Source organism: Rhizoctonia solani, chromosome 3 (genome assembly GCF_016906535.1).
Source record: "Rhizoctonia solani chromosome 3, complete sequence".
In the NCBI taxonomy this organism is placed as follows: domain Eukaryota; kingdom Fungi; phylum Basidiomycota; class Agaricomycetes; order Cantharellales; family Ceratobasidiaceae; genus Rhizoctonia; species Rhizoctonia solani.
The window spans coordinates 1,315,096-1,339,622 of NC_057372.1; the positions used below are offsets into that span (position 1 = coordinate 1,315,096).

A 24,527-nucleotide genomic window follows, 5' to 3' on the forward strand; every position below is an offset into this window, starting at 1 on the left:
AGGCAAATGGGTTGGATCAGTTTGAATGAGGTTAGTATACTGTGGAAGGATAGTGAAATGGGCGTCTATTGAGCGAAATTACTTGAAAAGAATATTACTGCCGTCCTGTCGAGCTTTGATAACCAAGGTGTACATATTTGCTCAACCACGCAAGCCTGAGATCTCGTGTGACGTCGATGTAGTAAAACAGATCAGAGCCAAACATCAGCTATCTCCTATAATTGGAAACCAGAAGATAATACCTAAGGCAAACGCCGATGAGCTTCACCTTGCTCTGCAGAGCCTTGTATGATTTTACAGAGCGCATATATGCGTGTTCCAATATTCATCCGTATATCGATTGAAACCCCAAGAGCAAATACATGTAGCAACATGCGCCGAGCGCCTAATGACTGAAATTAATGTAAAACGCAACGATCACTCGGTCGGCACGAGTTTCCCATAACCGTGCCGTTTACATCCATCCCCCAAGTGGGCGTTACGAAAACACAACCCCGCCGAACGTTAACGGATGGTCCGCAAACGAAAACCTAAGACGCCAATCACACAGTCCAGTTCGTCAGCGACCACTAAACCTCGTCTCGACTCTGCGAAACCCAAGTCGACCCGGACCCTCATTCGACGGTTTCATGTGTTGATCAAACGACGAGCCGTCTTGGAAAAACGGGGAAAGAAATCGAGAGAGGAGAGTGCAGAGTTGAAAGAGATCCAAACCGAAATGGAGTCGATGGGTGGGTTGGAGGCGTACCAGAGCATGTCGGCGATTGGCCAGGGGAAGGACCGGGGCGGCGGCAGCGAGTCGGTGCTTATTGGATGGATGAGAGAGTTGGGAATGCACAAGTGAGTTCCTGCCTTGCCTGCAACCAGGGCTTACACGTAAGCCATCTCCCAACTGTGGACTTAATTTTTGTTTGGGCAATACAGGTCGGACGGAAAAGTCCGGTTACTCGAGGTTGGAGCGTTAAAGCATGACAATTACGGATCGTGCGAATCCTGGATTGCATGCTCGCCGATCGACTTGCGGTCCAGACACCCCGAAATTAGGGAACAAGATTTTCTAAAGTTGGACATGGATGAAAACAAAGATAACTGGGACGTTGTGAGTTTAAGTTTGGTGGTGAACTTTGTCCCGGATGCCAAGGACCGAGGTGGGTATTGTGTTTTACTTTTTTGTTGTTGGGATCTTATTTCGGATATAGGGAAAATGTTGAGCATAGCCCATGACATCCTCCGTCCACCCTGCTCTCAGGCAAACGGAGGCTTGCTATTCCTCGTTTTGCCGACTCCTTGTGTGGCCAACTCGCGATACATGACATCCGACCATCTTGTCTCGGTTTGCGCGCAACTGGGCTTTACGCTTATCCGCGACCGATGTAAACCCGGGGAAAGGTTGCCTACTGGCTCTTTGCACGCTCCAGCAATTAATCGTCCCGCGAAGTATGAACTTTACAAAAAAGACAGTGCTGAGAGAGGGATCCGATAGGAATAATTTTTCAATCCTTCTCTGAAGATGAGGGATAAGCCAGGCAACTGACGACTGATCTTCGGAAGCACTTTGCACGGGTGGAGACCGTGGAGTTTTGCGAAAAAGCGGAGGTGTGACATCAAGTCACAGATTTGGTGCACCGTGCTTGTCACAAAGTCACGCTGTGGGTTGTTTTTTTTATGTTATTGGGCGCGGTAATTGCTTTCAAGGTCGCCGCTTGTTCGCGTTGTATGCGCATGACGTGGTACCCTGGCACGCGTTCAGCTGTCAACAAGACTGGTGACTCACTGGCCACTGCTATCGGGCGATTTTGCCAACCATACAATAGGCGCCTGTCCATGTGAGTTGGCCAATAATTTTATGTATGTCTTAGTTTTACCGTAGACAGTATATCTACTCTCTCTCTGACTGGAGTTGCACGCAAGTCAGGTAGCCAATATGAAATCCGCAAGGATGGGTGTCGCCCACAGCCCAAGTTTGACACGTAAAATGACTTTTGCCGCGTGCACGAAGGGGCTCAGGTGTGACTATTTGTTTTTATTATGGCACGTGACATGAGGTCACACCTTGGGTGTGTTGATGAACGGAATCGCCACACGCCAGTTTTTCTTTAGGCAGGAGAGGCACTCGTCTGCTCTCCCCCCACCCTCGTCCGCACCCCTAAATCGCAGGACTCCCTTCCGCTCCCTCCAATGAGTACTCTGCCAGTGAGAGGGAATCGTGCGAACAAACCACACAATCGTAAGCCATACGACAAGGCACCGCAGTCGCCATCGCCGCCGCCGGAACTCGCACGCTCCAAGTCAAGTTTCTTCAACGCTGTCAAGGCGGTCTTTGCGGGATGGTTTTCGGTGGCTGATCCAGCCAATGGGGGTGCGGACAGAGACAGGGAGGACAAACACCTCAAGCGCCGCTCTAGCCGCTCCAAGCTCGACAACAATCCCAATGGGACTCGCCCAAAGCGCATACGCACCGTCAGTCCCCAGCGCAATCCACCGCGCAAGTCCGGATATCTCGATCCCCCAGAGCACATGATCAGGCCAGTCCGCAGCCTCGGTCGCTCCTCCAAGTTGGCGGTAAGCACCAGCCACATACCACCCAACACGCGCTCACCATGTGCTTAGGTAACATCCGATTCTGAGCAAACACAGTTGTCCGTCCGAAATACCCCCATGGGATTTGGCACTTACCGAGCTCCCCGCTCTCCGCCTTCGCGACGCACACCGTCTATCAGTTCCTGGTTCCCTCCACCTGCCAGCACCCGCAACAGTCTGGCACCAAAGGCCTCTCAGGTCCATTTCGGTACATTGCCCTCGAACCTCGAGATTGACGCAGCTATTTCCTCATATGACGATACACGTATGCAGTCGCGCTCCCCTTCTGTGGGAGCTGGCCTTGGCGTTGGGCTTGGTCGCGAGCGCACTCCCAGTCGGGCTATCCCTACGCGGGAAACCAGCCTTTCCCTTCCGCTAGGCAATCGCACATCTGTGTCAAAGGCAACTGGCACTACCATCCGTACCTCGCTTTCGGTTGCCAATCCCTTTTCCGGTCTGGTACGCGGTATTTCCCATGTCTTTGATTTTAGACACCTGACCAATTTCACAGGGTAAATCATCTTCCTTGGCACCCGAACGTCGCAAGTCGACTCTTGTATGGGACGATAAAGTCGGTGTCACTAAAGCTGGCAAGCCCAGAGGTACGTCCACACACGTAATATCGGTGCCTTGACTAATCAGATTTGACTGAGCAGCTCCAACTGCTCCTCCAGCAAAGAATACTGCCGAACGACTCCTCAATGCCTTGGAGAATATGCACACCCTCACAGGTGACGCCCAGCGTCCTCGTCGCCGACCGCCTCCAATCGTTCAGGTTCCTGCTCCTGGCCCTGGAGATCGTCGGGCTCGAATGATCCAACCATATGGTGAACTCAAAATCGCCCCAAATAAACCTAAGAAATCTGCAGAGAGTAATTCTAAGAGCGGTCTAATGAAGATGCTGATGAAGAACAAGAAGGAGGTCCAGGAAGAGGATATGGATATGGAAGAGGAAGCAGCTCGGCTTAGCCAACCTAAAGAGAATGCACCCGTCGAGTCGGTCTCGGTCAAGTCTAAGGCTAAGGATGCCGACACCGATATGGACTCGGACTCGGCTCCGACCCCCAAGCCGGCTACGACAACTGCAAGTCCCCTCAAGGTTGTTGATAATTTCAGGCCTGCATCACAACCCCCTTCGCGCCCCGGTAGCTCCCTTCGACAGAGCAAGACAATTACGAAGCGTGCTCATGCTCATTCGGCCGGTCGAAACCGGTTCTCTGCCAATAATGAGGAAGAAGAGGGAGACGAGGAGGCCGTTGAGAAGAGGAATGCCGAGCTCCTTGCTGTGGCTAATGCCAGCGTGTTCAAGGTTCCCGAAGGTTTCTCGTTTGGTGGTTCCCCAGCATCGGTATGTGTATAATTTATTCATCAACCGATTGATAAACTGACATGTGATGTTAGACTACACCTAAGCCAGCCTCAGTATCCAAGGGCCCAGAAGTTGTATCACCTCAACCTATTCCTGCCAAACCGGCTACGTCATCTGTCCTCTCGTTTACTCCTCCCGCAGCGTCAGCCAAAGAAGCAGCGTCGACATTCTTCGGCGCCAAAGACACCCCCAAAGTGACTCTTCCCGAAGTCAAGAATCCCTTCGCCAGCGTAGGAGCAGCCAAGCCCGATATCAAGGTTCCCGAGGTACCAAAATGGGGAAGTGCTCCGTCATCGTCTGCTCCCACCCCACCGCCCAAGCCGATCGAAGGCGCATCTCCGTTCGCGAACATTGGGGTCTCGGCCAAGCCTGCTGAGAGTGCTGCAGTCGTCTCGTTTGGCAAACCAGCTGAGAAACCTGTTAGCGATAATCCATTTGCGAGCATTGGTAAACCGACTGTTATCGAGAATCCGTTTGGCAAGGTCGATAAGCCTAAACCAGCACAGGATAATCAAATCCCTAGTATCGGGAAGCCGTCTGGAGACAATCCATTTGCTAGTATCGCGAAACCAGTCAGTGGTAATCCCTTTGGTAGCGCCAACAAGCCCATTGGAGACAATCCATTCGCGGGGATTGGTACGAATAGTAAGGGTGCATCAGCCCCCGCTCCAGCTTTCTCCTTTGGTGGGCCCAAGTCTGAGAGCACTTCTGCCTCGGCCACTCCTGCGCCCGCACCCGAATCAACGATCCCATCCTTTTTCGCGAAACCTGCCGATGCTCCCAAGCCCACAGCCGAGTCGGTGCCTGAAGCACCCAAACTCACGCCGGAACCTCCTAAGCCTTCGCCATTCTCATTTGGCGCAAGCAAGCCAGCAGAAACTCCAGCGCCCTCGCCGTTTTCATTTGGTGCGCCTGCTGTAGCGTCGGCTCCTGCGCCTACTACGACTCCTGCACCGGCTCCGACACCCTCGCCTTTCTCGTTTGGTGCATCTCCGGCAGCTCCCGTTCCTACTCCACCTGCCCCTGCCCCTGCGTCCAAGCCGGCATTCGCTTTTGGCCTGCCTGCGAGCACTCCGTCACCCGCTCCTTCCTTGACCGAGGCTCCCAAGAAGAACCCCTTCGAGTTCTCCGCGCCGGCGGCCGCCCCTGCTTCTACCGAAGCTCCCAAGAAGAATCCGTTTGATTTCTCGGCCCCTACTGCATCTGCGCCTCTTGCCCCTACTACCTCGAAGAGTCCGTTTGACTTTTCAAGCGCAGCTAAACCCGCCGAGCAACCCGCGAGTCCATTCGCTTTTGGTGCTGCACCTGCTTCGACACCTGCGCCCGCCCCTGCCGCTACGGAGAAGAAAAACCCGTTCGATTTTTCGGGGTCAAGCCAGAAACCTGCCGCTAGCAGCCCGTTCGTGTTTGGTGCCCCAAGTGCATCTGCTCCTGTCTCTACTGGGTTTTCATTTGGTGCTGCTCCCATCTCTGCTCCGGCGCGACCAAGCACTCCGCCATCGGGTGGTGATGCTGCCATGGAGGAGAGCCCCACGCGCGATCCTGCACCGTCCAAGATCGTGACAAGCGGGTTCGGGAATACAACTGGATCTGGGTTCAGCTCTCAGCCCACACCGGGCGGTTTTGCTTTTGGTGCTGCTACCAATGGGTCAACGTCTGGGCCATTTGGTGGGCCGTTGGGTGGAACCAACTCGAACCAGTCAAACGGGCTTGGGTCAGCCGCTTCAAACCCGTCTCCGTTTGCCTTTGGGTCCAGCAATAATACCGGAAGCGGATTCGGGTCTACCACCGGGAGTGGATTTGGGTCAAACGGAACGACCACAGCGTCTTCAACCCCTGCGTTCACCTTTGGTGCTGGTGGAGGGTTCGGTCAGACGCCTTCGGCCTCGGCATCGCCCTCCAACCCCTTCTCGCAGCCAAACCCGACACCCTTTGGGCAGCCAAATCCTACGCCGACTAACGCGTTCCCTACTCCTGCGAGCCCCTTCCCTGCTGCTTCTCCAGCGCTGAGCACAGTTGGCTTCAACACCAACAACCCAGCCCCGTCTAGCAACGCGTTTGGGTCTAACCAATCGAGCACTAACGGATTCCCGGGCTCCCCGGCGACCCCGGCGTTCACATTTGGCGCATCTAATCCCGCGGCCGGAACGGCCAGTCCGTCCACATTCCAGTTTGGCCTCCCCAGCGGGACTTCTGCCCCACCGACGCCCACTAGTACGAGCGCACCGTTTATGTTTGGCCAAGGTGCAGCGGCTCCGGCTCCCGAAGGCTCGCCCGCGCCTGGCGTACAGTTTAATCTCGGTACCGCAGACGCAAGCCCCGGTGGCCGAAAAATAAAACCGCTCCGACGCCCGCGTCGCAACTGAAAGGACATTTGCCTCTATTTCCATCTCCGTCGGCCCCCTTCATACTTGGTTTTTTATTCCCTCCCGAGTTGCTGTTTGTGTTTGTCTATTTGTCTGTGTGCTTGTGCTCTCTCAAGGAGGGCTATCCAATCCGCCAGTCTTAGCTGTTCGTTTTTTTTCAGTTACAATTGCAATTATGCCACCCCCTTCTGTTTGTTTTTGTTATCTTATTAGGTCTATGCAACGCATCCCATCCAAGTCGGTCAAGCGCCTGGCCCTCAAGGGGCTCTCTATACTGTTTTTCACAATGCATTGTATATTAAAGCACACATTGATTATTAGAAATACCGTTTCTATTGGGCTAAAACAGGAGTTTAATTTTGACTTGAGACGTGGCGAGATGTAAGTTGTTGTTTGAGGCCCGAGTGAAAGGATTTTATCGATCATGCCACAAACTTGGAGATCTTGGCGCTTACCATTGGGCTATTTGAATTAATTTTCTAAATTTGAGCCACACTTTCATGATCATCGACCTTTGCAGCTGGTCGTTTTGGAGCCACGATCTAGTAGACAGCTTGGTTTCGTTGACTAGCAAAACTTAAATTCAACTATCCTTGCACTTTTCAGTTCGTTTATTTAGCTGCCTGTTATTGGAGACTTAGTTGACTTGTAGGTTAACATGTTATCTGAATGCGTTCCACTAATTCAAGTTCATAGACCACGATGCTGTCTGTCTGTCGCTCCAAACCAAGGCAGCTCATCGGTCTACTAAGCCCTGTACGGAATCTGACGCACACAACTCGTTCATTCCCTTCATCGGACCAAGACGATGGTCCAGATCGGTTCATGCATCCGAACAGGAGAAGGAAGGAAGGAAAGGCAGCATACAAGGCAGCGAGGCAGACGATCAAGAAAATGGCTCGTGCAGAAAGGGGGGAGGTTCCAAAGAGAAAGAGTAGGGGCCTAGACGAGCTGGAAGAGACCCGCAGGTCTGTCATTGGAGCCATCCCTGTCGGAACAAACTTTCAATCCGAAAGGAGCGTCGCTTTCAATGTGTACGAACTTCGTTCAGAGGATCTGAATAAGGACGGAGACGACTTTGAGTTGGCCCCCGAGCTACGAGTTGAGCCTGGTAGTTTTGTAGAAATTCGCCGGTAAGTTGGTGCGGCTATCTGAGTATGTATATTGATCGAACCTGATGAATTTTTTAGCAATGGAATGGCAAAATGGGGGGTCGTGCTTGGGTACGAGCACGACCATGATGGTATGGAAGTGATGAGAACTCTATTGTCGAGTGGCGAGGCATTGAATCATCCCCTCGCGATGTTCAATTCTCCGTGGCGAGGTTGATAGAGCCTGGACTCGCCCAACAGGCAGGAATGGGGACCTTTGCGAACGAAGCAAACCGCGGCGAAACTCAGGCTCGTATCTCGATAGGGAAAACGTTAAGGAATTTGAACCGACGTATTGAAACAGCCGAACGCTTGGTACAGAGTGCTGCTCAACGGCTTTACGAACATGCAAAGCATCCGGACGGAAGAACTTGGTCCAGCATAACTCTCGCGGATGGTGTTGCTTTCATTGCTGGAGATGAAGCTCCGACCCTCGAACTCACTTACGCTGTCCATCGCCATTTTATGGACGATAGTCTTCATTACATCGCAGACACCTTCGATCATAGGCTTTCAAATACTTTCTCCGTTCGCCCGGCTCAGGAAATAAAAACCATACGACGGGTTGTAGATTGGGTTCGAAGTAATAATCCCGTGCTCGATGAATTTGCCACCAAGGCACGAGCAATTATCGAGGCGACTGCGGCAATCAGGAAGAATAGTGTGGGTGAGAGCCCTGCTCGAGTAGAGCCTCAGGAGCCTCTTCCTATCCTAAACAAAGCCGATCATGATATAATCAATTTTGTGCGGTACTACCTGCGCCAACGACGTGAACTCCAGATGAACCCATGCTCGCTTAGCTTGCCGATAATCCTAACCAAAGTCTCGTCTTCGTATATGCCGCTTGTCCCTCATGCGGTATTCCGATTCCTCGAGGATCTGTCCCTTTTCCCACCTTGGTCAAATCATGTAACTCAGGATGTCGATCTTCAGATGTACGAGTTTACTGATACCCTCGATACCCCACTTCCCGGTTCAGAACAGGCCCAAGCTATTCCTCCGGTATCAGTCAATGATACCCGGATAAGTGCGTCCAAGACCATCGATGGGCTTGACAACATGCGCCACGACTTCGGCGACCTTTCTGTATATGTGATCGACGATAGCTCTGCGGAAGAGCTCGATGATGGTATATCTATTGAACGAACACTTGATGGCACAGACAATGTGTGGCTTCATGTGCATATTGCCGACCCGACGTCCGTACTTCAGCCCAATGATCCTCTGGCTCTTGATGCCGCTCGCCGAACTGCAACCGCGTACTTTCCTGAAGCAACCTACCCTATGCTTCCCCCAACCGAGCAAAGTCTTGACGCATTAGTTGGGAAAGATGGGGCTTCCATGAATGTCCTTACGTTTAGCCTGCTCGTCAGCCCTTCGGGTGACATCCTCAATCACTCGGTGCGCCCGTCTGTGGTTCGAAAGGTCCACGTACTACGTTATGACGACGTTACTCGAGGACTAGGTTCGTCCCCCATCGAGCCTCTTTGGCCGTTTGGAAAACCGAAAGTTCAGCCTCCTGGCAAAGAGCCTACCCCTATTCCTTCAGAGACGATCCCTGACCTCCAGCTCTTGCACAAAGTCACCTTAAATCTGGCCAAAACACGCGTATCAAAAACGGACTCGGTGCTCTGGAGCCAGCCTAGGGCCCTAATGCTAATGGAAAAAACCAAAATATTGACTGGTCGGGACCCACGCGAGATGCCACGCATGTATCAAGGATTCCCGCACATAGATTACTCCGTTCAACCGGGTACATTGGAAGACCCCCAGCATGCACTCGACGTTAGTAGAGCGATGGTGGCCGAATGCATGATTTCTGCGGGCCGGGTAGCATCCTTGTTTGCCCAAGAACATGGAATTCCGATGATCTATCGCTCTTTGGCTCGGCCAGGAGGCGTCGCAGTTGACAAGTACCAGCCCCTTTTGGCAAAACGCGATCCATATCAAGGGACCGTGCTCTATCGAGATGCAATTGTCCAGCAACTGCCCCAGGTTACCACCCAACCGATGACTACTCCAGGGGTGCATTGGCAACTTGGAATATCCGCCCAGGAAGGGTATGTCCGTGCTACATCTCCCTTGAGGCGATATCTGGATATGGTTTGTCACTGGCAAATTAAGGCCGCTCTCCACCCCAAGTCTGCGGGTGTTAAACCGCCGTTCTCGATCGATGAACTCAAAACATTAATGATGAAACAACATCTTCATGAACACGCACGTCGCCGTGCAGGAAATGGTGCACTCCGACTCTGGGCCATGCGATATATTCAAAACAAGATGACGAATGGAGGTCATGAAGTGCTCCGCTCATTGGAGGCTGTTATTACCGGGCGACCTATGAACTTTGCGAGCAGCCTTACGTTCGTTCACCCAGTCATGATCACCAGCCTAGGCCTTCCAGCTGCCTTGACCGGTATGAATATGGACAACCCTCCACCCGTCGGTAGCACTCTTAAAGTCGAAATATCCAACTTTGAGATCAGTTATACTCCTCGATTGACAGTCCGACAAAGACGCTCTTGATTTCACCATTCGATATTTTCTTCAGCATCACCACCCAGCTCATAATTCCAAAACGTAGATGGGGTCGACCCGACTGTATAAAAATACATTCATTGCATCTCTGTATTATTCGCTTGAGTTAATTTCATAGATATATGGATATGATACAAAGCCGATTATCAAAAACGTGAAACGAAACATTATATCTGCTCGGGATGTCGCTCAAGAATATCATAGTGGCCGGGCCGGAAAAGTAAAGCAACAGGTTCAGTTAGTAACGGTACATCTAACCAGCAACATGTTAGTGCATATATTATCAAAGGAGGGTGGCATTTACCAGTAGGCGTAAACCGGGTGCAATGTGCAGGAATATCTTGCTCGTTGGGTGCCACTCCATCAATCTTTTCATCCAAACGGTAAATGTATATAGCTACGTTCAATGTTCGACTTAACGCAGATATCTGGAGATGATCTGTGCGTAATTGCGTCAGCGTAAGAGCTAAATGACGTGCGTATTTGTACGCACCCGCGTCTTGCCCCATTTCTTCAACAAAAGATATACAAAACTCGATTGGGGAAACGATTACAGTGGGGTCATCAGGGTGAAATACTGATGCATGCATTTCCGTGGTAAGACGGATGTATGCGGATGCCAGTAGGCGGACGTATGCGACGATATCGTCCGAATCTGGCCAGATAGACGTATGCTTGAGTCGGTGATAGAGTAGTAACTGGGAGAATACATACCACGCATGTCCTGGAAAGTCCGTAGTAGTTTCTTTTGATCTGTTTTACCCAGTTCAATGTTACGAATCAAATCTCTCAGAAAAAGATGCATTTGTTTGCTCTACGGGTAGAACTCAGCTCAAACCCATCTAGTACTAGATATCATGGCCAACGTACGAATTTATTATCTGGTAACGCGGCCTCGACCAAATTTTGCGCAATTTCCAAGTTGTCAAGTGCATTGATTACTGCCAAAGCGCGATCTTCCGCAAATAAGATCTGTTCCAGGTAACAAAACGCAAAGGCTGCCGCGATTGGTTAGTTGAATTAATTGTCGCAGGATATTCTACATGTCGCTTACATCTGTAGAAGCAATTTCCATCACCTCGAGCACGGCGCAGCCCAGTATACCCCAGCTCGAAACGGAGGTAGTTGATCTTGCGCCGAATGATGCTTGACCGCTCGGATCCAGGGTTACGATAATCCTCTTTGAGCTCGCTCAGTCGCGTGTTTCTCGTGATCAACGGTGGCGAAGGGTCATAATAGTAGTGAGTCACAGCAGCACTGGGTGTCGAAGCAGCAGTCGTTGCGTGGCGTTGTAATTTGTTCGGTTTAGATTTGGGCGGCGATGAATGGTGCTGGTCCGGGGGTGGTGATGTTTCGTACCTGGTCGACATTTGCATGTGATACCCAGTTTGTTGACCGTTTCGTATCGATAGCTGTTGTAAGACTGATTCCACGCTTCGGATGCGTTTACCTGGTCAAGAGTTGCAGCGCGTGTATGGCCTGACATGGCGGGCCTCGTTGGGGGCGCAGCAGCCCAGCCGACACGCTCTGCGCCTTTGGGAGGTGCGTCTGAAGCACCTTGACTTCCATGCGTCTTTACACTCGAACTGAGACTGGGTGTGGTGGCGGTCGTCGTGTATGACGTCCTGTCACTCGAGGTTTTGTAGCGCACAACAGGTGGATTCGATACCGTTCGTTGGGTTGGCTGGTAATGCTGCTGTGGATCAGAGTAATGGGCAGCTGGGTGGAGACTCTCTGGCGGTGGGCGAACTGGTTGAGGTACAGGGGTAGCTACCGCAGTGTTTGGAGGAGGGTTGGGACGTGACTCTAGTTGTGGAGGTGGCGGAGCAGCGGCAGGCTGGGGTGGTGGTACAAGAGTAACGGTAGGTTTTGTGGCTGGAAGTGAAGGCAGAGGCCTTATGGTCGGTTGTGTTGGCGCGGAAGCTGGTGGAGCATAAGTCGCTTTGTTCGGGTTTACGCGATGCGATTGAAGGGCTAAGGGACAGAATCCATGAGCTCATCGCTGAATTTCCTAAAATAACCTACCTCCTAGGACCGGCTCACGTTCTATGGGTGGGGCCTCATTATTTCTTCCGGATAATTCAACGATGGGGATTTCTCTCGACCCTCTAGATTTATTCCTCGAAGGCGGTCTTTCTATAAAGTCGCCTGTTAATTTATGAAAGCGTTCTGGAAAGTCTCACGCACCGGTCTTTGCAGGTTCAGAAGAAGATTGGTGCGAATGCATTGGCGACGAAAATGAACCCTTGCGCGGCCGAGAGGATTGAGTGGGTTGCTGGGTTGGTTGCGCATATTGGTTAGAATAAAGCTTGGTCGAATAAGTTGTAACCGGCGGTCGGGGTCCTCTTGAAGCTTTGGGCGCGACCGGCGGTTCTGGAGTAGTTCCTAAGACTCTACATCAGCGAACCGCCACAAGGGGGCCATGAGTTGAATACCATTTGACTCCGAGCCTGCATGGAACGATATAGACATTAATTTGAGAAATAAACCTGCCCCGAGTCGAGTACGTACCTGGCCTCCGAACAATAACTGCGTCGGGCTCCGGCGAAAGAGGGGGAGGTATGACTATTGGTTCTATAAATGAATCGGAATGAACCAACCGAAAGCCTGTTTCTTGGCTATATGTACCTTGCTTTCTCTTTCTTTTCTGCAGCTTTGTTCTGGGACAAGAACGGATTCTTCCCACCAAGCAGCGACGACCTCACCCGTCGCACAAATGAAGTCTTGGCTGTATCCCGTAGTAGTTAATGACCGAGTCAGTTCAGTAGAACAAACCGATCAACTCACGCGGCTCATCGCGGCGCTCGGACCTGTCGTCATCTGGGCCCACAGTCGGAAACTCTTTGGTTGCAGCCCTCTTGGGGTCTCGGTGCGCGCTGGGTATAGGAATCGGGCCAGGTGCAGTAGTGGCGGGTTCGAAATGAGTGGCGGTGGGGGCGGCAGCGGATTCTCCATCTGAACCTGCGTACGAGACGTGCCCATTCGTCGGCCGTTTGAGCTAGTCGCACTGTGCTGCTCTAGTATAGCGGCCTGTTTATGCAAAGCAGCCTCCTTTTCTTGTTCGTGGTGGCTGATGATCGACCAGGCAGAGCCAGTGGAGTCGGGAGAGGACATGATTGTCAAAGCTGGATAGCGCACGAGGAAGCAGCCAGTGGCAAAAAAAAGCTAGCCAGAAACACCTAGGAATACAGATCGTGAGGATGTACCGTATAAGTAGGTCGAGAATTGCACGAGTCCCTTGGCGCAAGATTGGCGCGAGCCTTTGGCTGCGTTTCCCTCGGTTTGCACTCGAGCCGAGATTTAGAGATCGGCAAGTGTTACTAGGGCCAGGAATAAAAGAAGTCTCAGCTACTGTGTGCGGCAACGCGGTTTTAAGCACTTTTGACATGAGGTCGGAACCTGATATTCACCCCAAGGTTAGACGGGCTGTGTCTGTTGCACACTTATGACAAATCTATCCCTAATTTGGTTTAGACGGTTACTGAGGTATTATTGGAGAATTAATGCCAACACCCTATGCAACAACGAGAACGGGAGAACATATTACAGCTATTATATTATACTAAACCACGACCGCTCATCTTGATCGCATCGACCAACCCGGCCCATATCCCTCCAGAGTTACCCGCCAATCGACGCCTGGCCATATCGGCGCCACTTCCGCCCTTGGGTCTTCGACTGAAACGACTGGCAAGTCCAATAAGCGAGAGTACAACGGCCAACACCAACACAGGTGCATTGACCCTCCTAAGGTACGGAACAACCACGGCTTTCAGCAACTGGAGAATAGTAGGCTGTGCGGGTGAGGCCGGCTGCGGCGCCAAAGCAGGTGCTGGCGGAGGAACAGCAAGGGAAGTTGGAATACGACTTGACGTCCTATTGGTAGATTGCCACTGGCGGCCCGTTGGAGTAGGTGAAGGAGATAATGGCGAAGGGAGTACTTGGGAGGCCCTCAATGTAGCAACCGAGCGCGAGTTGGGGATGGCGGTATGAGATGAAACGCTGGACGGTGCTGGAGAAACTGCTCGAGGGGTGGGAGCCTCAGAACTACCAGAGACTGAATTGTCTAGGTTCTGCAACCGACCGCCGTGTGGACTTGGAGGAAGCAATGACTGGGCATAGTGCGCAGCTAAAGTGGCTATGAGTTCCTAGAATTCCTCGTTTCTTAGAATTATTCCAAAGAATTAATCGAGTGACTTGCCTGGCGTTTGCTAGGTCGCATTTCCAGCTCGGATTCCAGAAATTCTTTTGCATATCCCATTCGCTCAGGCGCGGCAAGACATGTAGGCAATATACCTCAACCGCCTTTTCATAGCCTTCTCTCTCCTCTTCTGCCTTGACTCCCTTCCTGCTGCCGGCCTCTGAGCCTAGACCTAACGAGTCACGATTCGCCAACCAATCATCTACCATTCCCCTCCCAACTTGTGGACAGTCCAATTTGAGGCTTGCGAGCACAAGCGCCACAAGCACGGCCGCGGGTAGAAAGCGAGAATTAGGACGCTCTAATGCCGGTGTAAAAAGCTTCAGCGACCGAGTGTGTAGTTCCCAAAAGCGAGGGCGGAGAAAGCAAAAGCGGATCGTCCAGGGGCGATTTTGATCGAGGGGAGGTTGGGCTGCGGGGGATCGGACCAGAGGATGAACCATTGACGAACGAGCGGTTGGATTTGGAAGCTGAACCATTGATGGGTGTAGTGTACAACGTCGTTTCCAGCGTAATACGTAGAATGTCCCACTTTTTTCTGTACGTTGCTAGTGAATCGGCTTCTTGAGACGCAGGTGAATGTAGTATTTCAAATGCATCCTCTACGAGTGCTTGTGCCTCCTCAATCTTGTGGTGCAGAAAGGCCCGAGCGGCGTCAGAATAGGTGGATTTAGCTTGGAGCCCACCTCGGACCGACTCGACCTGGGTTTTCGAGGCGTGGGACGAGTGGTTCGAAGCGAAATTGCGTCCCGGGTAGTCATAGGTCGTTGGTACATAACCTTTGTGTGTGACATTGTGGCTACAATCTCAAAAGTCAACGACAGTCCAATTGGTATATATAAAATTTGAGCAATGACTTGCCCTAGACGATCTGCCAAGTTTCCCAATCCAGCTCTTTGCGTCACTAGGACAGAACAAGTAATCCCTTCGGAAGGCTTCCGGGCACGTTCAGGGTAGAATGCGAGTAATCCCTATATATAATGACTCAACGGGAGATGCAGCAGTGGAAGAGCCGTAGTTCGCTATAGTCCAGGGCTTTACAGTGAGGTGTGCTGCCTCGCAGTGGTCGCGTTGCGTGGGTGCAGGAAACCGGCATACACCTTCATCCGAGTGTGACCCAAGAAAAGAAACCGGTCGATCATGTGGGAATCTGTTTTCACGTGCCACCCCCGCACGTGGTGACGGTATTCTGGCGCTTGTTGCGACCTTGGCGGTGCCTACCAGTGAGCGCATTCCTTCTGGTTGGCCTTGTGGTGCAGACTCTGTCCTGGGGAGGTTTGGAGGTGGCCAAATTCGTTTTATGAATAGTGATAATATATGCTCTATCTTTGTGCAGGTCAACTAAAAGCATTATCGCAAGCGACTCTCGTTCCCAGGTCAAATATGTCTCGGCGACCGGATTTATACGGACCCCGATAAAACACTGTTCTGCACCTACAGCCAGAGACAATTGAAGTTTAAGAGTAGAAAAAAGTTCAAATTGATTTCATTGAGGCGCAGACATAAGCTACATGGTTGTTGGGTATTCAAAGCACATATCTGAAATCACGATTTTGGATATCGGTGAGGTCGAGGAAAGCCTACATGGCTATCAACACACAATATTCACAGTACTCGTACAAAATACCTACCTTGTCAACTTTTCGTTCAACCTTTGTCCCGTCTTGGAGGGTTTCCTCGATGTATGCGTCATCCTCTTCCTCGGTCTTAGGCTCGGCATCTCGTTCTTGTTCTCGCGTGAAAGACGACACGAATGATGAGAAGAATGATGGGACAGAGGAAGTAGCTGATAGTGATGACAATCCATGGAATACGGTTCCTGTGCACAGAAGAGGCGATATGCTTAGCCTATACCTAGACAAAGCATATTTCACTCTACTTACCTAGGTTTGTAGCGTTCTTGCCACATTTGAGGACCAACCAAGTTCCCGACGCAGTATGCAGAAAGCATAATGGCCTGAACAGTTATTCTTTGGTATGTCCGGCAGTCACAGCAGTTACCCAACCCAATGATAGAACAAATCCTGTCGTTCCGACACCAGTGATCCAAACAGAAAACAGTAATCCGATCTTATTTGACCATGGCAGGACTGAGAAAGGCCGTCAGCACCCGGTGGTACCTCGCGAAGATGTTTATCACTCACCATTGACAAGAATCGATCCAAGAACGTTTGGAATAAAGTAAAGGACCGCGACGTAAGCACGGCTGTCCTCCCATTTCACAGCAAGAGTCACACCGGTCCAGATAGTGACGACTAAGGGTCGAATGTCAACCACGATGACTAAGTATATGCGTAATGCAACTTACTCTCAATCACGCCATCTACACATCCGAGTAACGTGGTCTGTAGGGTTGAGAAACCGAACGAATTAACAATAATACTGGAAACGGTCAGTTAGCTGGCCGCGTGATAGAGCTAATGTTCGCACCTGCGCTGGTTTGTCAACGAGTTGGGAATGTTATCGAGACACGAGAAAAGTGCGAATAGCCATGTTTTAGGGTCGGTCAGCGCCTCAATGAACCTAGGGTTTAGTCTATAGTATATGTATTAATGGGTTTGAAGCACGACTGACTGGTCTTTCTTCCAGACTTTGTTTGACACCCGTCTGATTGACCTTGATTCGCTCGATAGCCATAGCCCGTTCTTCCGTAGTTAAGAACCAAGCGGTAGCTGGCGATCAGGGAACCAGAGGAAATAGGCAACAGCTGTGGCCAAAGTGATACTCCCAGTAATGATCATAAACCACTGCCAAGGCGCGAACCCATGGGTATTAATATGTAAGACCCCAAAGCAAGGAAGCCAGAGATAATCTGGGCTGTTCCGTTCATCAAGACTAGAGCAGTTCATTAGTAAATTGATCGAATGAAAGCCCTAGTTAAACTTACACCAGTAGCCCACACGAATGCTTTGTTCCTTACGGGTGTAAAACATACTCGTTACAATCATGAACCCAGCCGTAATGGAGCCCTCGCATATACCCAGTACGATTCGACAAGCCATCAAACCGCCAAAGTTTTTGCAGGCAGCATGCATGATAAGGGCAATGCCCCAGCATGTGATGTTGGCAGCCATCCATTTACCTACAGGGAATCGTTGAAGGCCAATTTTGACTGGGGAGAGTGTTAGCGATATTTCAGGATGGGTGGGCGTTACCTACGGGTACTCGAACACGAGGTAGGCGATATAGAAGATAGTCCCTAGCCAATTACTTCAATTTCGTTAACCGATGCTAAAAACAGTACACGTAGACCAAGTCTTACTATCTGACAGCAACGTCAGCAAGACACCATCACAGAGAAACCCTCAAACTCACTGGTTGGCATCCAAATGAGTATCTGCTCGAATACCGAGAATAGCGCTACTCCCTAATGTGTCTTGTCCATAAATTGTACCCAGTATACTATGAGAAAAGTCAGATACGGATATCGAAAAGCAAAATATTAACACACGGATCATCATCAGAGGGAGGAGATGCCTGTCTATCTTCTTTCTGAGCTTCAGCGCCGCCTCGGGGTCGAGAGGTTGGCCTGTCCCTTGCCCAAGCGTTAACCTCACAGCATCATCAACACCTGCGGCAACGACGGTGACATGGTGGGCGGGATCCTTTTTGAGATCCGCGCTCTCGCGCTCGATGTCTTTCTTCTCGTTGTACGGTGAAGACATTGGGCTGGGGAGGAGCACAAGAGATATCCAAAGAAGGTGGGGCCATACTTAACGGTACATGAGCACGTATTCAGGAAAAGCCCAGCCTGAAAGCACCAAAATAGAAGCCTGGGCATCATGAAATAGCCGGAGAAGTTGCCTAGGTTTGGTATCCAAGCTCAAGGAGATAAGATAATCGGCATTTACGGAGGATTCAGATGGGTTCTGAGATGAAATATACAGAGTACTCCGTAGCTAAGCGGTGGGCGTTTCCTCGAGTCCTTATCGCGTTCGGTTTTTCGGTTCGGGTGGTTGATTGGCAAAGAAATAACCAAAGAGGGCCAAAGAGAAGAGGAGTAGAGCAAAAAGAAGACTAGTTGTGATCTGAATGGATCACGTGATGTAACGCGGGTACGAAATAGGGAATAATGAGGCCCCGATCAACGTGCTTTGCATGCACACCGCGCTTGGCCGGCCCAAATCGATATATATTGTGCACCTGACGCGTACGCACAAGGCTGAACACGTCATGTCGACGCCTCCAGGCCAACGTAGACCGTACTTGGGTGGTCCCCATCTGTACCATCTTACCTCGAGTCCTGCGTTTGCGGCTGGAAGAAATAGAAACGCGAGTCCCCCAGCGCGGCCATCGTCCGCAACTGCCGCCTCGGCCACAACAGAACATCATCAGGCTCTGGCGCCTTGCTCCTGAGCTCCCGTAAACCTACAACACCTGCCCTGGATGCGGGACTATTAGATAATTCCCCCACTCTAATCAGGGCAACAGCTACTGTAGTCAAGACCAGAGGCGGAACTGTTTTGAGCCGTGGTTGTATTTTGAAGACAGACCATTATCCCACTGGTATGTTTGGGTTTACATCATTAAAAGCAGACATTGCACACATTACCATTCCATCTAGGGCGCGCATTGGATTTGGACATCAATCTACAAGGTACAATATCACAACAACTTGCAGTACTTATCTGACCTCAACCATAGGGGCGCCCAACTTTAGAGCTCCTCGTGGTGCCGCAGCAGCGCTCAATGTCTATGGAGCGGCGCAACCTCGGGTTGGAGGGTTACGGGCTATCCTCTCAATCTTGGGTTGTAACCCTCCCAAGTCCTCATCCGGCTCTCCAGGTATCTCGCCATTGGCAAGGGCAAGCAGACTACCCAACAAAGTTGGCTGTGTTTGGTTCTCGACACGCGAAGGTATAGAATCGTATATTATAGATTGGGTTCCGATCTAACGCCTGGTTGTAGAACCCGTGATTTACATTGCTGGGCGGCCCTATGTCCTTCGCGAGGCTTCGGACCCGAAAACGGCACTTCAGCTCTCCGATAGGGCCTCCAATATTGAAGCTATCGAGGATCGCCTCAAAGCAGATATTTTAACTGAATCTCAGAGGTTGGCGTGTATTAAGTTATAAACATCCTATCCTAACCTAGATATTCTAGGTTTGGTGGTTTGGTGCTCACGCACGTTGAAGGTCAGTAACGAACATGCGGTGCCGTGTTTGTGTGCTGATGTTCTCTACAGGCGATAACGAGTCGCTTATGCCAACTTGGACCTCGGTCGATGTCAATAGCGTAAAAACCCCTCGTGAGGTATGGGAGGAGGCAAAGGAAGAAGGATGGAACGTCGAGGTTGGTTGTCTTCTAACTCTGTATTGGAACAGTAGTTCATTAATTGTTCTCTTTAGTATCACCGGTAAGTAGAACGCCAAAGCGCTTTGATCAAGTACCACTTACGATACTCTCCCAACCTAGCATTCCTATTACTCCTGACCGAGCGATCGAGGTATGCCACATAATAACTCCCACTTTAATGGAGCTAAAGTCTACATGAACTGATAGGACAATTACTTGGATGCCTACCTAAATGTTATAAAGTCTGTGGACCCCCTAGAAACTGCCCTAGTATTTCACTGCGGAATGGGTGCTGTGCGAAGTGAGTTCTATTGGCTTATGCGCGACTTCCCAGCTCATTGTTGTTTAAATTAGCTACCTTCGCCATGGTGTCCGCATGCTTGATTCGTCGCAAACAACTCATCGCTCGAGGATTCCCAGACCCTTTTGCGAAGGTAGTACCATCTGCCCATGAGTCGGGGGTCGCAACAGTAGGGTCTTTACTTACCCATGCACCAATTTATCAGCTGACGGTTGATTTGCGTTTTGTTTAGCCCGCGGACATCCAAGCGGCGGTAGCCCTTCAGCAAGTCGAGACCCAACAGAACTGAGCAAATCGTTGCTACGCTTGACCTATTTGCTTCAACAAAGTACGCGTATCGTTGCACCCTTAATCTGATGCGTATGATTGCTGATATTTCGGTCTGCACTAACCAGGTTTGCCTAGCGCCACTACTCACTCTGCAATCGAACTTCTTCTCGCGCAACCAACCTTGATGGACAATTTACGCAAAGCCCACATGGGGAACTATGGCCTGGTTCTCTCGCTCCTTGGGTGTTTAGAAGATGGACTTCATGTAAAGAAGTTGGCTGATAGAGTGATTGATAGCTGTAAGTTTGGAATTCCACGACTTCTGTTTTGCAGGTTTTCATCTGGGTCTAATTATGCATTCAGGCGATCATGTGGCAAACCTCCGCGAGGAAATCCTTGCACATCGAGTAGATTATTCCGTAACGAGCATGGATGACAAAGGTCGTAGTGCGCACATCCTCAAGGCCAAGCGCGCCATGGAGAAGTAGTGCGTAATTTGCCATGGACTCTCATAGGTCAAATACTAATGTAGCACTTAGTTATTTCACGATTGCGCTTGCTGGTTATGTCGAAGAGAGTGAAAACTTTAGCGAGTCTTTCCAGAAATGGATGGAGGTACGTAGATAATTTCAACTCAAATCTCACGCCCTGGTTGATCCGCATACCACAGGCAAGACCGAGATATGGAAGTAAGTATCAGCGACTCAAACGCTCAAATTAATCACCTGGCTAATAATTATATGTAGCCAAGTTAGATTTATGCGCAAAGCCGGGCTCCGTCTTAATGTATTCGCACCCGTAGCAGACCTTTCCGTGATTTCCAAGGGCGAGAGTGTCCAGGCTCCTCAGCTAGCTGGCGGTCGCGTCTTGGGAGATGAGTGGACCGACCATGTTGTGAAGGTTCGTACCAGAGTGGCTTGGGATGATGTTTGACTATATGCTGTTGGTAGAACCGAAGCGGAATTATATTGCGAGAAGGGTGAGTAGTAGTCTGGTCCCAGAGTACGTGTGGTCGAGAGTAACTAATCTTGGGGCACCCTTTCTAGCATGCTTCTTAAATCAGATCAATGGAAGTCCGAAGGGCGCAACGCAGGCGCTGAGAGTCTGCGTGGAGCTACTAACTTTAGAAACATTCCTGGAACCAATATCTACGCACTAGGCCAACCCAACGAAGAGGCAATCGGAGCTGTGGTCCGCCGAGTCAAAGAAGAATACCCGAACGTTAACAAGGTTGCGTGGATTAACCTTCGGTAAGTATTCGACACCATACATGACAAGGTGAAGTGCTGATCTAGGACAAAAAAATAAGAGAAGAACCGATCATCTATGTAAACGGTGTCGCACACTGCCTTCGAAGGGAGAACTATTCTCTGAGAAACATGAAGGTGATTATACACGAGCTATGTGTCTAACCATGTGAAACTGAATAAAGTATCACAGGACTATGGTGGGATTTCTGCCGGCCGGTAAGTGTCGAATTTCATGCACCCGGCGAGGTCCCCGAGCTATATCCTACCTCTAGACTGGAGATACTCGAAGATCGTCTCAAGAACGATGTCATTGCTGAAGTCAACTCTTTCCAAGGCCGGTATGTATCATTTGTAAAACAATACCAAATATAGCTACTCAACTCCTTCCTGTGTCTAGGATTTTACTGCACGCAGAGAATACAGACGGCAGTGTCGTGCCAGTCTGGGACGAGGCCGATCCTAAGGATATCGCGGTACCCAAAGAAGTCATGTCAGCCCAGATCGAAAATGTCGAGATCGCATACACCCGCATTCCGATTACGTCGGAGCGCCCACCCGATTTTACCGACATTGAAGCTCTTGCCGACGTAGTCATTCGTACCGATTCTGAAAGGACTCCGATTGTGCTGAATTGTCAGCTTGGCCGGGGTCGTAGTACTGTCGCCGCGATTGTTGTGCTTTTGCTCCAAGAATGGCTGAAAAGTGGACGCGGTAGGGCGCACGCGCGCACACCAAGGCGCGGTACGAGTATGCTTTCTGTTCCAAGCCGAGAGCGAGATCGCGACGTTTTGGAGCCTACGCCCAGGCTTTCGTATCAAATCATCAACAGTGAGTAGAGCTCTGGTTGCTTTTTGTCACATGTTCATGCGATATTTCGTAGACCTCCTGCGCGTGATTCGGCGTGGCCCAGATGTAAAACGAATAGTAGATGACGCTATTGATCAATGTGACCAATTCATGAATGTGAGTTTTTTAGTCTAGCGTATCGTACATGCAGCTTATAGCCCATAGCTTCGTGAATCCATCGAAGACGCCCGGCTTCGTGCTGAAGGTTCAACGGACGAGCAGCAGAAGAAACGATTTATCCAAATAGGTATTATAACCAGAGGCTATACGTCTTTACCAGTTGATTAATTTCTCTCGCAGGACTTCACGGTCTCCGCAAGTATTTTGAGTTAATCGTTTTCCAGAACTTCCTTATGGAGAACGATCCTGACACGGTACAAACATTTGCCTCGTTCGAAGAGTTTGTCAAGTCACGGCCCGTCATTGCCACTTTTGAGAACGAGCTCCGGGTTGAAGGTGCCAAGGCGCTGAAGCCGTTGGAGCGATCCGAGCGCGAAGATGTAGCCTTTGCTGATGACATCCAATACGTTGTTGCGAATCGTTCAGGAAGCGTCCTCTCTGCTTCTACTATCCTTAAGAGCGATTTCTTCTCTAACCTGCAGAAGATGTCTTTGCCCGAGCGCATTGATGGCGCCGCCAACTTCCGTAGGAATCCTTTAACATTACCCTTGGCGAATCAAGGATCAAATGGTAAATTTGTCTGCGGTAGCGGTATGCCCACTGTCAATGGGTACGTTATTTTCAATTATGTGATGTCCTAAACCGAGTTAATTTGAATAGGCTTCGTCGTGCACTTGCTCGAGTCGATGCGGCTCCTGGAGGGAAGAATACCGTCTTCTGGACATCTCTACGAGAGGTGAGCATAACTTAAGCAATCAGTTTATACAGATTTAACGTCGATCCAGGAGCCGGTTTTGTACGTGGCCGACGGGCGCCCGCATGTCCTGCGTCTTGTTGATAGGCCATTAACAAATGTTGAAGCCACTGGTATTACTACCGACGTCGTCGAGTCCATGGAAGTCAACCTGAAGAAGGACATCAACGAGAGATGATTCAATTCGACGGACGTGTCTTGCTTCACGACGAAGTCGAAACGCAGCCAGGCTCCTTCGATATCACTGCACAGTGAGTGTTTTGCATCAATACTTATCTCGCCATTAACTCACGTGCCTTAGGTGGGAGCCTGTCACGATGCAAGATATTATGACTCCAAGAGATGTTTTCCGGTTGGTCATAGAAGAAGGGTATAAAGTAAGTAAAGTGAACATGAATTTCTAGCGCATATATTTATTTGGGTTGATAATGTAGGTTGACTACGCTCGTCTAGCCATCGTAGGTTACGCATTATATTACTGTGATAGAGATTCATCCTACCATTTCTAGACCGACGAACAAGCACCACTTCCGGATGCTCTGGACCAACTGGTTCATCGAGTTGAAGCTGGCTTGAAAGTCGCTGGAGACCTAGTATTCAATTGTCAAATGGCAAGTAGCGCGTTCTGAATGTCGAGTGCCTAACTGATGTATTTTATATAGGGGTATGCTATAGTTGGCCTTAAGCTGTGAAGAATTACTGAGCCTTTGACAGACGTGGACGCACCACAACCGGAATGGTGGCTGCATGCTTGATATCCACGATAGTTAGCTGCGATGTCACAGTCGCCTTGGAAAACGAGGATGAATCCACGTATGCAACAACGCACTACGACTCTGTCGATGGAAGTTATGAAGAGGAGGCTTATTTGCGAGGAGAATACAAGATCATTCTCCAGCTCGTCGGCGTCTTGTCGTATGGCAAAGTGGCCAAACGAGTTACGGACAAAGCAATCGACGCAATGGCAGACGTCCAGAATTTGAGGAAGGCTATCTTTGAGTGAGTCTAATATAGTAAAGTACGAAACTTCACCGCTCAAATCCATGTTAGCTACAAACTGAAGGTCGATGCGAGTGACGCTGGGTCCCAGAAGCAAAAGAAGCTCATGGATCTTGGTGTTAATTATTTGTAAGTTGATTGCATCGACAATCAAAAGTTGATCTGACATACAATGGTGCGCCCAGGTATCGATATGGCACCTTGATCGTGCTCGCCAACTACTTAATCGAGAGGCAAAAGCATAGTATCGACTCATCATTCCCCGCATGGCTCAAAGAGCACCGGGAAATTACTAGACTGCTTGGTCGCAGGAGCCTTGACTAGATTGTGTTTTTGCCGTCAACTTTGTGATATTGTTTACCATATAGGATGGATGCCAATCATTGACTATGTATATCAATTTGTCTATAACGAATTTTCATTGTCTTGGAATAAAAGCGATTGACACTTGAAAGGATTGTGTCAGATGACTAATATAGTGACACGC

The 24,527-nt window shown here is 50.2% G+C and overlaps 7 protein-coding genes across 7 annotated transcripts; 3 read left to right on the plus strand and 4 right to left on the minus strand.

Annotated features, from left to right (window-relative positions):
- Nucleotides 1-511: 511 nt before the first annotated feature.
- On the plus strand, nt 512-6,315 carry RhiXN_02813 (proteophosphoglycan ppg4; the record flags this gene model as incomplete). Its single annotated transcript, XM_043322630.1, has 8 exons — nt 512-840; nt 925-1,148; nt 1,200-1,333; nt 2,101-2,562; nt 2,611-3,039; nt 3,092-3,182; nt 3,237-3,928; nt 3,982-6,315. 8 exons carry the CDS (start codon nt 512-514, stop codon nt 6,313-6,315), a joined length of 4,695 nt encoding a protein of 1,564 aa, XP_043178126.1.
- A 702-nt stretch (nt 6,316-7,017) lies between these two features.
- On the plus strand, nt 7,018-9,992 carry RhiXN_02814 (ribonuclease II; the record flags this gene model as incomplete). Its single annotated transcript, XM_043322631.1, has 3 exons — nt 7,018-7,448; nt 7,506-7,538; nt 7,568-9,992. The coding sequence occupies 3 exons, from the start codon at nt 7,018-7,020 to the stop codon at nt 9,990-9,992; spliced, it is 2,889 nt and encodes a 962-aa protein (XP_043178127.1).
- A 179-nt stretch (nt 9,993-10,171) lies between these two features.
- Nucleotides 10,172-13,118, minus strand: RhiXN_02815 (peptidase C65 otubain protein; the record flags this gene model as incomplete). The annotated part of the gene is made up of 14 exons (XM_043322632.1): nt 10,172-10,257; nt 10,309-10,443; nt 10,498-10,659; nt 10,719-10,818; nt 10,875-11,002; nt 11,059-11,335; nt 11,401-11,978; nt 12,030-12,140; nt 12,192-12,389; nt 12,440-12,454; nt 12,516-12,569; nt 12,605-12,727; nt 12,792-12,965; nt 13,013-13,118. The coding sequence occupies 14 exons, from the start codon at nt 13,116-13,118 to the stop codon at nt 10,172-10,174; spliced, it is 2,247 nt and encodes a 748-aa protein (XP_043178128.1).
- A 443-nt stretch (nt 13,119-13,561) lies between these two features.
- RhiXN_02816 (uncharacterized protein) lies at nt 13,562-14,414 on the minus strand (the record flags this gene model as incomplete). The annotated part of the gene is made up of 2 exons (XM_043322633.1): nt 13,562-14,152; nt 14,202-14,414. 2 exons carry the CDS (start codon nt 14,412-14,414, stop codon nt 13,562-13,564), a joined length of 804 nt encoding a protein of 267 aa, XP_043178129.1.
- An 82-nt stretch (nt 14,415-14,496) lies between these two features.
- RhiXN_02817 (ubiquitin thioesterase otubain-like) lies at nt 14,497-14,999 on the minus strand (the record flags this gene model as incomplete). Its single annotated transcript, XM_043322634.1, has 2 exons — nt 14,497-14,832; nt 14,892-14,999. 2 exons carry the CDS (start codon nt 14,997-14,999, stop codon nt 14,497-14,499), a joined length of 444 nt encoding a protein of 147 aa, XP_043178130.1.
- A 732-nt stretch (nt 15,000-15,731) lies between these two features.
- RhiXN_02818 (major facilitator superfamily transporter) lies at nt 15,732-17,870 on the minus strand (the record flags this gene model as incomplete). The annotated part of the gene is made up of 14 exons (XM_043322635.1): nt 15,732-15,785; nt 15,837-16,053; nt 16,089-16,162; nt 16,207-16,295; nt 16,350-16,460; nt 16,514-16,587; nt 16,636-16,718; nt 16,780-16,877; nt 16,969-17,040; nt 17,093-17,317; nt 17,365-17,404; nt 17,445-17,466; nt 17,521-17,607; nt 17,653-17,870. The coding sequence occupies 14 exons, from the start codon at nt 17,868-17,870 to the stop codon at nt 15,732-15,734; spliced, it is 1,464 nt and encodes a 487-aa protein (XP_043178131.1).
- Nucleotides 17,871-18,378: 508 nt separating this feature from the next.
- On the plus strand, nt 18,379-24,364 carry RhiXN_02819 (paladin; the record flags this gene model as incomplete). Its single annotated transcript, XM_043322636.1, has 36 exons — nt 18,379-18,481; nt 18,541-18,711; nt 18,770-18,802; nt 18,850-19,062; nt 19,114-19,258; nt 19,309-19,340; nt 19,391-19,497; nt 19,554-19,561; nt 19,621-19,651; nt 19,708-19,801; nt 19,855-19,975; nt 20,050-20,129; nt 20,197-20,370; nt 20,435-20,558; nt 20,611-20,686; nt 20,747-20,760; nt 20,818-20,971; nt 21,022-21,050; nt 21,118-21,321; nt 21,381-21,456; nt 21,512-21,537; nt 21,594-21,659; nt 21,719-22,149; nt 22,202-22,284; nt 22,333-22,414; nt 22,468-22,897; nt 22,948-23,023; nt 23,073-23,083; nt 23,149-23,292; nt 23,343-23,418; nt 23,476-23,499; nt 23,551-23,634; nt 23,704-23,729; nt 23,813-24,040; nt 24,092-24,169; nt 24,226-24,364. The coding sequence occupies 36 exons, from the start codon at nt 18,379-18,381 to the stop codon at nt 24,362-24,364; spliced, it is 3,993 nt and encodes a 1,330-aa protein (XP_043178132.1).
- Nucleotides 24,365-24,527: the final 163 nt, after the last annotated feature.